Source organism: Toxorhynchites rutilus, chromosome 3, assembly GCF_029784135.1.
Source record: "Toxorhynchites rutilus septentrionalis strain SRP chromosome 3, ASM2978413v1, whole genome shotgun sequence".
NCBI lineage: Eukaryota > Metazoa > Arthropoda > Insecta > Diptera > Culicidae > Toxorhynchites > Toxorhynchites rutilus.
In genome coordinates, this window is record NC_073746.1 from 138,998,450 (window position 1) to 139,009,709 (window position 11,260).

Consider the following 11,260-nt stretch of genomic DNA (forward strand, 5'->3'; position numbering starts at 1 on the left):
GATTGATTGAAAAATCACAAAACCAAATGTATTTGGTCACAGTGTTACATGGATAGAAAACATTAAAATAAACTCTTTCTCATGAATGTATTTTTAAATTCCCAGAGGAACTGGCAGACTATTTTCAGTAACGATTAGATATTTCCACATTTTCCTCGATACTGGAAGCCCACCAGTAGTTAATGCTAATTCGATAACCACCTGTTAATAGCACTTGATTGAAAAATATTTGGTCACAGTGTTACATGGATAGAAAACATCAAAATATACTCTTTCACATGAATGTAATTTTAAATTCCCAGAGGAACTGGCAGATTATTTTCCGGATCTTTCTCGATGCTGAATGGCATCCAAACGGAAAGAATTCCGTGCGTGTATGTGTGTGTATGTAGCGGCTGCTTCGAGATCTTCCCGGGGAACCGTTTGTGGCATCACTCTCCTCCTGATGGATTCATGTCTGGCCTGAGGTGCACAAACAGGCTCTTGGTGACACCGTTCATCCGCGCTTTCATGATAAACGAAGAGCTTCACCACAATAGCGACAACCTGCTCCAATCGCTGTTCAATTAGAACTGAGTGGATTTCCGAGCGGCGCTCGCTTATATACCGATTGGTGATTTCAATAGCCTGTTTTGAAAGCAATTTTAAGACTATTGAAACAAGTTTTTGGATCAGAAAGTAACAAGTATAGAACGCGTAGACATTTTATCTTTCGAATGAAGTGTTTATCATACCATTTCGTTCAGTTGTTTAGGAGCTATTAACGCTCAAAATCTCGGTCTCCGGCGAAACGCTTTCGTTTCGAAACTTTGATTTTACACCCCGGTATAGAAATGAAAGACGTAGTCCTACGTCAAAAAACGATAATGAATGCATTCTACTTCTACCCTTAGAAAAATCCTCGGTCGAAAACTACTAAATACATTTGGTAATGCAAAATTAGTAGAATGTACAAATTTTTTGTACATATTTTCAACAAACCCGCATCCCTACCAGAGATTAGTATATTTTACTCGATAACATTAGTAAGCTTGGATATTGTCATATCTGAAAACTGGTGAGAAAAGCGCGTATTAACCATTTTCATTGTTCCCATAAGGCAATACGGAGGTATAATAAGGATATAATTCTGATACGTGCATTTTCGGCGAGAAAATGTAGCCGATATTGGGTTTCCGAATCATGGTTCTGCTTGACATATGTGTTTATTAGTACGGTCGAAAATGACTATAGATTGGTAGTATTTACCAAAAAATTCGTTATATTTACTAATTATTTCTCTCAGTGTAGTCGTTGGGGAAAATGAAACCCTTTATTATATATTTGACGAAATTGCAAATCTCGGTCTTAATCAAATAAATCACGTAAAAAATTCCCAAAATTATTATTTAGACCTATTATTTACTAACATCACCGACGACTTTTGTGTGAATGAGTCAATGATTTCCCTTTGGAAAAATGAAAAATTTCACACAGCAATTGAATACTCAATCTTTGTACATGACAGACAATTGCCCATCGACTGGGAGTACGAAGAAGTACCGGAATACAACAAGACGAACTTTGAAGCAGTCAAATGTAGCCTACAAGCCATAGAATGGCATACTTTATTAAACAGCGAACGAGATGTCAACTTATCCGCACATATTCTTCACGAAATTCTGAATAACATAATATCAGAATTTGTGCCGAAGAAAAGAAGACGAAGGAATTCAACCAGCAAATATCCTATTTGGTATAACGCTCAAATGAAAAAAATTAATGAATAGAAAACAAAAAGCACACAAAAAATACAAAATAGACAAAAGTAATCAAAGTTTGCTGGAATATCAGAATACTTCCAAAGAACTAAATTTTGCCATTAAAAGTACACACGAAGAGTATAATAGAAAGGTCGAAACAGAAGTCAAATCATGTCCGAAGAAATTCTTTAATTACGTAAAGTCTAAGCTCAAAAGCAATAACTATCCATCGCAGATGCATCTCGATGAAGATGTAAGGAATTCTTCGAACGAAATTTGTAATATCTTTGCAAATTTATTTCAGGAAGTATATACCACATTTACCGAAGAAAATCGCGATCGGGACTACTTTTCTTTTTTACCGGAATTTTCGAATGACATATCGGTAAACTATCTTTCACAACAAGAAATATGCCATGCATTAAAGAAATTAGATGGAACGAAAGGACCAGGGCCTGACGGAATAGCACCTGTATTTCTGAAGAACCTGGCTGAGGAACTCACCCATCCCTTATATTGCATTTTCAATATGTCACTACAAACTGGAATATTCGCAGAAAAACGGAAACAATCTTTTTTGGTACCTATCTTTAAATCAGGCGCTAAAACTGACGTACGTAATTATTGTGGAATTGCCATTATCTCTTGCATTCCTAAACTATTCGAAGCAATAGTGAATGAAAAAGTCTTCCAACAAGTAAAGAATAGAATAACGTGTATGCAACATGGTTTCTTCAAAGGCCGCTCAACTGCAACTAATATGTTGGCATTTGTGACTTTTATTTTGAATACAATGGAAAATGGCAAACACGTAGAAGCTCTTTACACTGACTTCAGTAAAGCATTTGACCGCATCGACATTCCATTACTACTCTTCAAATTGCAGAAAATTTGAATGGAACAAGGACTCTTAAACTGACTGAATTCTTATCTAACAAATCGTGAACAAATTGTTCATTTTCAAAATTCTTTCTCAAATCCAGTAAAAGTCACTTCGGATGTCCCACAAGGCTCTCTTCTTGGTCCTCTTCTTTTCATTCTGTACGTTAATGACATCTCCTTCGTTCTCAAGCGTATAAATGTACTTGTGTATGCAGACGATATGAAGCTTTTCGCGGAAATTGGAAATGAAAACGATATCGAAGCATTCCAAAACGAAATACATGTATTCCATACTTGGTGTAATAAAAATCTACTAAAACTGAATGTAAAAAAATGCAACTCCATTACATTTAGCAGAAAAAATCATGTTCCAAATATTGTTTGGAACCCGTATATGGTCGTACATGAAGAACGCATTGAGTCAGTCCAGAAACAGTTTCTCCTATTTGCACTCCGTAAGTTGAACTGGACATCATTTCCACTTCCTTCATATGAAGCACGCTGCATGCTCATAAACATTCAAGCACTAAAGGAATGCCGTAAATTTGCAATGTTTTCTTTTGTTAATGATCTAATTGCGCAACGAGTACAATCAGCTGAATTACTAGAAAAATTAAATTTCTATGTACCTTGGCGTCAACTAAGAACACGCAATTTGTTTCTAACCAAAACATCCAGAACAAATTAGGCAAACACCGCTCCTATCAATCGCATGATGCGTATATATAATCAGCACTGCGAATTAATTGACACAACAATGAATAAAAAACAGCTGAAAAGAAACATTGACCGTAGAAATAATATTTAACTTAAGAAAATATTGTAACATTAATATATAAGTATGTAGTCTACATTTGTTTGACGAAAGATGAATAAATAAATGCTTTCAAATGAATTGTTCGTCTCGTCATCTAGAACAGGGCCCTCTATGTAATGAAATCCTCACCGGCCACAATTTTTTAGTAGATTAAAAAACAGAGCATGTAAAAGATTGCATTTTTTTATTTACATTTCAAACTATATGAAATCAACATTACATCTAGAGTCAATGAATTCTGACTAATGTCTTTGCTTGAAGACCTACTTCAATACACAGTAGAAAAAAAAATTGAACAATATTCAAAACTTACACAAGGGCACTGTAAAAAAATATATCAGATAACGCGAGTTTTCGTAAAATTGTTTCACCTTCACTACGTATATGTATATCAGTGTCGAAATCGTAATTTTCTCTCTGTTCGTTTGTTCCGTATAGTTGAAATCGTTGATTGAAAAAGAATTCGTTAATATTCGAATTTACTGATTTAGCAAGCGATATGCTAGACTCCGTATGCTCCATTTTTGATTGCTGTATTTTGAATGCAGGAATTTGTGGGTGTGACTCGTGTGATGAATCCCATCGTCATCATGGTAGTTAAGTATCGTCAACATATTGATTTTGCTTGAAATATTTCCTAGGATCCTGCAAAAACTTGTCCAGTAACTTATCACAGTTAGAATTGCTCGGCAGCACCAGCGAATCTTCGATCGTTCGTATAAAATTCGAATGGACATCCGTTCGGAAGGCATATTCCTCGATTGTGCTGTAGATCAAGTTGAAGATCGGTTGTACCATCGAATGGAAGTACCCTCGATTGCCATGCATTATCTTAACCCCTTCCGGGGCTTCACAAACACTCATATACATGCAGTGATCTGCCCGATAGTTCCAATCGCAAGGAAACACGAACAGTCGCTCTGGGTTATGATGAAAGAATATATTGATGATGTCCTGATCGCCCCAGACCAATTTCAGGCGGTACTCCCTATAAATTGGCATAATGTGCTGCTCCCATTTGAAGTTTCTCATGCGCGTGAGATTCATCAGCATAACCCCCGAATTCACCCCCAAGTCCCCGTAATACGGATGACGAGCGAACCGATTGTACCAGCCCGCATTTTTATCCTCATGCTCTGGTGCCATTCCGGCAAACTGTGTCGCGTTGAAGTTATGAAACATGGACCACAACTCTTGAACGGATGACAACAGAATTGTGTCTGAGTCTACATATAATACTGAGTCGATATGCGTTAGGAGGGACTGAAATAAAAAATGCAGATTAGGAAATGGTGTTTAACAGCTAAATCGAATACTACCGGCAGGAATAGTCTTTGTGCAGCACATGGTTTAAACAACTTCTTCCATTCATCCTTATTTGCAGCCGGAAAGGTAAGGGAATGTATTTCATAAGTAAAGATATTGTCATTAATAGCTTGCCAATCATCTAACTTCTCCACAAAGTTTTGCTTCAAATGATCCTCCGCTACCACAATGAATTTCAGCGATGCCTGGTTCCGATTGAACATAATCGCAGATTTGATCATATTCATTGCTTCGTTGTGGCGTTCGCCGCACGCGACCACAACGATCGCTATCTCACTCCCATTGACCAGCGGTCGTGAATTACTGAAAAACGCAAACATCATAAATAAATCCTAAAATCAAACATTTTATCGCGATTCACTGACCTCTTCCGCCCCGCCCCGTAACCGGTGAGAGTAGAGTTAGACCCCAGACTAAGTCCAATAAGATATCCATTGTTTACACGTAAGATATAGTACCAAATCAGAGCGAATGATGTTAACAGCAGAACTGCCAAATATCTGTGTACTTTCATGGTTTTAAAATGCAGCCAATCTCGTTTCTATTAGCTGCTACATTATCTCCGCATCACTATCCTGCATAAAGAGTTTCAATAAATTGAGCGAATCAGCTTCCAAGCAAAACTGGATCTCAACTATATTACCATAATTGCACACTGGTTCCGTGGTATGGCACAATGATATTCACCGTTCCTTTGATTTGCCTTCTTGACAAAAGCTAGCAGGAACCAGTAAATTACGGTTTCGTTGTAAACATTAGAGAAACTAATTATCCACTAAATTGAACCCAAATTCTAGGTTTTACAACAAGGAATCGTCTCCTCTTTACTATTCTCTACTATTCCTAATTTGTCAATGGGGAGAGTTTTGACAGTTGGATAATAATAAAAAAAATCGCATTTCGTTCATTCAGTTTAACGAAACTAGGGATGCTGCTACATTACCTGATCTCACTGATTTTGTTTTCAAAGGGTGATAAAAAGGAAGTATGGATAGTTTATTTTATTTTATGTTTAATATTAAAATATTTACAAATAAATTTAGTTGTGAGCATAGGGCAGAATAATTTATTTTCTGATTACCTTCAATATAGTTCACATCAATGAGTCCCTATCGTAGGAAAAAAAACACAAATGAAATGTATGAAGCAATCAGACTCACGGGAAATTGTGAAATCAGTCATCCTTTCTTGACGTAGGACTACGTCCTTCATTTCTGTTCCGGGGTATAAGCTCAAAGTTTCGAAAACGAGAGCGTGACGCTTGGAGTGCAAGATTTTACACGTTAATACCGACTCAACGGTGTGGTGTGATAAATATTTCATTAGAAAGATAAAATGTCCAAGAGTTATAGTGTCGTTAATTATTGACCCGAAAACTTGTTTCAATAACTTAAAAATTGCTTTTAAAATAGGCTATCGAAATCACACAAATACATTTGTATATAAACAAATTCCCATTCCAGATTCCATTCAGTTACGATTGCTGGAATCTGTGTGTTTCCCTAACACAGACTTTTAAACCAAGGGACCTGGAGAAATCGGCTTTGCAGAATAGATGCAAGGTGTGGATATTTTTGTACTCGTATGCATTTCTGCAGACCGGAATGAGTTTCCCCAACACAGATTTCAATAAGCGACACCCCATATGTAGCAGATTAGGAAAATCATGTACACAGCAGTAAAAACGGATCAAAATTATTATGATTTAACAACGAAAACCCCTCATAGTATGCAGTCAGAGTGAGACATGTACTATTTACCATGCGGTTTAGACTGCAGCTATGACAATTAATTCGAAGTTAATGATTCTATTGAAGAATACTACCTAAAATGATTGAAATTGGGGAGTATGCTTTAACATTTAATATTCGGGTGCTTCCGTGGCCGAGTAGTTAGCGTCACACCTAACATGCCCGGGGTTCGGGTTCGATTCCCATTCTGGGGAGTTCTTTGTCAAAGAAATTTCCTCCGACTTGCACTGTGATCACGCGTTTTCTAGAATTTGCCACACAGAATGCATTCAAGGCGTGTTATTTGGCATATAAATCTCAACTAACCACTAATAAAAATGACGCAAGTAATACTACGTTGAGACGGCGAAGTTCTTCTAGGAACGTTAGTGTCATTTAAGAAGAAGAAGAAGAAGAAGAAGATGCTTTAATATGTTAGCCGTGCAATCGTATTCATGTCTGGAGTAAATGGCAAAGGTTATTATTCTGAGCGCAACCAGATGCTTATTCAGCTCCAGCCTCATTCCCCTTTTATTAAAAGAATGGTACACTTTAAGTCACCACATTCAATTGATTTGAAAAATATTTTGAAATTGTTCATTCATAGTGAATCAAGTCTGAAAAAGTGCTTCATTTGGCTCAGTCAGAGTAGACTATGTACGTATAGGAAGTCAAATAGTTGTCTGTTTTGGGCATGAGACTTCATGTTTTTGGCAATTTTCATACCTCACAGTATTATCAGAGAGTAGCTTATAGCGAAAACGTTTTCAGTTTCACGAATGCGGTGGTTTGTTGGTGTGCGTTATATAGTCTGATTTGTTTATGTTTGCGGCAACAAATGTACAGTGTCGACGTCTGGTGGCGATATTAGTGCTTGGGAGGTAAATTATTCTCTATCAGATCAGAAGGGCTAACCATGTGACATTTTCATGATTTCGAGAAAAACGAGCTTGAAGTTTGGTGCTATAAGGGGTTTTCGTTGAGCATTCAAAACAATTTCGATACGCTATTCCTGCTGCATGCGTGGTTTTCTAAATCTTATAAATGTGGTATGTAGCTCACGAAATACTTAACCTAATGCAATCATTAACTCGAAATTTTAAATTTTGCTACTTCCTTTGACTCAGCACCTGCAGCGACCCCATAATAACAGACGGGTTTATTTACCCATGTTTACGATAGGGCCCGATTGATGCAAAATATATACATCTTTATCGCACGATCCTTATTGCGGATCGTGTAAATAAGTTTCCGATAAGGTCGGGTCGATCCCGAGCCTAAATAAATACATCTCTCCACGCACGATCCTTATTTGCGGATCGTGTGATTCATAGTTCGTTTTATTTATTCTAAAAGAGTTTTATGATAGGGACCAAACTAATCGCAAGTTCGTTTCGTTATTGTAAAGGAAGACGAAATAGATATACAAAACTTGGGTAGGCAGGAATAGAATAAAGTACAGTTGAATTTCACTCGTTGGGCTATCTTTAGTTGGGCTTCGATTTAGTTGGGCTCCCGTTCGTTGGGCTGTAGCCCAACTAAATCGAAGACAAACGTCAATTCTGACAACGTAAAATTTTTTTCGAGGGGCTCGTGGATGGTGTTTTTAGGTTTAAAATAAATTTGAAATGAATCATTGAAATAAATAAAATCGAATATTATTCAACAAAAACAATATTTATTTTAAACGTTTCAAACAAAATTAAACAAACCACGTAAATTCATTTTCAACAAAATGGTAGAGTTCTTCAACATGCTCGTTTTAGCCATTCAACTTCAGTGATTTTCGAACGTAGCGCGTTCAAACGGCATACTTCTGCAACATCATGCTTCATATAGCGAACTAGGCAATCAATTGACTTGATTGCATCGCCAAAATCAGGATCTCCAGTACTAGTAATGGAAGTATCAAACGAATTACTTCCATCTTCTGTGTCTACCAACCATTCTTCTTGCATTTCAGGTTGATCTTTCTTGAGAACTGATGACAAAATCTTGTCATCAGAGAACACTTCACTGGTTACCCAATCTGGATTATGATCAGCATCATACACCGGATCTTTGATGAATATCTTGCTCAGATGTTTTTGTTCCTGCCAAACTGTCAATCCTGGACACAAGCGCTTTGAAGTCATCATCGGCCGCTTTCGAGTCTACATTAACAGCATCCTCCGGCAAACCATCGATCAATTTCTTCCACGAATTACGTATAGTTTTGTCAGATATCTCCTCCCAAGAGGTTGCCAACCATGAAATACACTGTTGAAGATTAGTCTTCTTCAATCGTTCTTCGAAACTAAAGAGGAAAGTACATAAATAAAACCTCAATTAGAATTTGAATTTAAATTTTGAAAAAGCACAGACGAAAAACTATCGTGCGCATAGTTTTGTGTTTATATTTGGAATTAATTACAAAAATTTAATGTTTAATATTTGGAAATTTACCTTAAGTGTTCGTTTTCCAGAATTAATGCGAGCATCAGTTTTCTTTTATACTATCGCTTGATTGCATTGATGACCGCTTGGTCCATCGGCTGGCATTCAGCAGTTACATTTGGTGGGAGGTAGATCACTTGAATCAGTCCATCGTCACTCTGTAGAGATTCGTCAACGTCATAATGACTGGTGCAATTAACAAGAACCAGCAATGCCTTTGGCTCCAATCCTCTCTCGGCCGAAAATTTTCGAACAGCGGGGACAAACTCTTCGTGGAACCATTGACGGAACAACAGTCTGGTCATCCAAGCCTTTTTGGAATGATTATATGAAACGGGAAGTTCTTCGATGTTGATTCCTCGTGGTTTTGCAGCAGTGCAAATGAAATACAACGGAAGCTTTAGGGAACCATCTATGTTGGAGTAAGGCATAAACGTATACCTTGTCTTGTTTTGCTTCCGTCCGCTTGCCACGGTCTCATCACAGGTAACGACAGAGCGTGTGGCTAGGAGCTTGATGAACAAGGCAGATTCATCTGCATTAAAGACTTGGGATAGTGATAGCTGCATTTCCTGAATCTTCTTCTGTAGAACCTTCTTGAAATTTAGGTACGCTTCAACGTTTACCGATGCCTTTTCTCCTGTTACGGCTTTCACGCGCAATCCAAACCGCTGCTTAAAACGATGCATCCAGCCATCCGAAGCAGAAAAACCGTGCACCGCATAGAGCTCCCGGTCCTGGAACATCTTAAACAGCAGCTCCGCCTTTGCTTTAAGAATATCCACTGTCAACAAAATGTTGGACTGCCGCTGCTGTAAAATCCAGATGTAAAGAGCTTCTTCCAGCAAAGGGAACGTCTGCTCTTTCAATGTTTTTCGATTATTTACACCATATTCCTTGAACTTGTCCACCGCCTCACGAATTGCTTCTTTCTTTTGGATTATTCTCGTGACTGTAGAAGATCCTACGCCGTACTTCTTCCCAAGAAAGTCATGCGTACCACCTCTTGCTTCAAAATCTTCAATTATGCGAACCTTCTCCACCAGCGTCAGGAAATTGCTCCTCCGTTTCCGGTTAACGTTCGTACTGGATCCTTGCAAACCATCCATTTTGAGCCTGGCGATCGAAATGAACGTATATTAAATCTACGCTAATTTTAATATCAAACTTCATTAAGAACTTACCAATCAATCCAACCTAGAACGAAACTCAACCACGAATGAAATAAACGTCAGTGGTGTGAAAACTTTTCTGCGTTTCCCATAACAACAAACAATCGGTGTGACCATCGATCGATTTTCGACTTTGACAGTTCAGCCCAACGAGTGAAAGTCTTTCACAAATTGGGCTAAGAGCTTAGTGCAACGAGTGAAATTCGACTGTACAGGCAGTTCGTTTTTGGCTGTTAGAGGAAGAACATCGTCGCGTTTTTGATCGTCCGAAATTACTATTGCCTAGACCGCTAGGCAACGTGTGCACACCGACCAATTGTGTGTCGCCTTATGCACCGAATTCTAGGAAAACTTTAAAAATTTCTACAAAGCCGTGAAAAATAGTTTTTTTTTATTTATCCTGAAAATATAAAGAAAAACTTACAGTTGAGAGAAAATAACTTTTCAATAATTCAATTTAGATCCAAACAACACCCAAATGTTGTAGTTCGACTACTTAGTGGGTTTTTAAGTAATGGTATTTGCGACAATTTTCCGTTTGAAAAGATGCTCAAAAAGAAAGATCCACGTAAACAATTTTTGAGGGGGCGCCAGAGTATCACCTGATCTCGGATAAAAATTGACGAAAATACAAGAATGCCATGATATGTGTGATGCTAATCACTCATTCATGGGAGCACCTATTATACCTGCTTCTATTTCCATAATCAAGGTATGGATGAATAGATGTCCATAATTTGAAAATAAAACTGCAAACGCGTTTTGCAGATTTATTTTGAACTTGTGGCTTGAATTTTCCATGAAATCTTCTATCTGTTTTCATTCAATGTTTTCGTTGTTTTTGGTGTTTAGTCTCGATATTCCGAGTTGATTTTTAAATATCTAAACCGACGAATTGCTTCTTTGTCTCAAAGAAAAAAGTCAGGATTACAAATTATGGTGGCCAATAGCGGTACGTGCATTTTGTCATTTTGGAGAAATCGAAGTTTGGAATCCACAATGAATCGTTGCAATTGAATCTGATTTGGAAAATAATTTCCAAACACTGAAACATTGCAAGAATATTCAATTGAAGTCCAATTCCAAATTCACGCTGAATTAAGTGATCTATAAATCATATCGCTCAGAAGATTTGGGTCACAGAAGATCATGCAT

General features: G+C 37.5%; 2 protein-coding genes across 2 annotated transcripts; both read right to left on the minus strand.

The window, feature by feature from the left end:
• Positions 1–3,608: 3,608 nt before the first annotated feature.
• On the minus strand, positions 3,609–5,628 carry LOC129776969 (glucoside xylosyltransferase 1). Its single transcript, XM_055782961.1, has 4 exons — positions 5,411–5,628; positions 5,133–5,342; positions 4,761–5,070; positions 3,609–4,704 (listed from the first exon to the last, which is right to left on the minus strand). Exons 2-4 carry the CDS (start codon positions 5,279–5,281, stop codon positions 4,039–4,041), a joined length of 1,125 nt encoding a protein of 374 aa, XP_055638936.1. The 5' UTR covers positions 5,282–5,342; positions 5,411–5,628; the 3' UTR covers positions 3,609–4,038.
• A 3,364-nt stretch (positions 5,629–8,992) lies between these two features.
• Positions 8,993–10,042, minus strand: LOC129773523 (tigger transposable element-derived protein 2-like). The gene has a single exon (XM_055777137.1). It carries the CDS (start codon positions 10,040–10,042, stop codon positions 8,993–8,995), a length of 1,050 nt encoding a protein of 349 aa, XP_055633112.1.
• Positions 10,043–11,260: the final 1,218 nt, after the last annotated feature.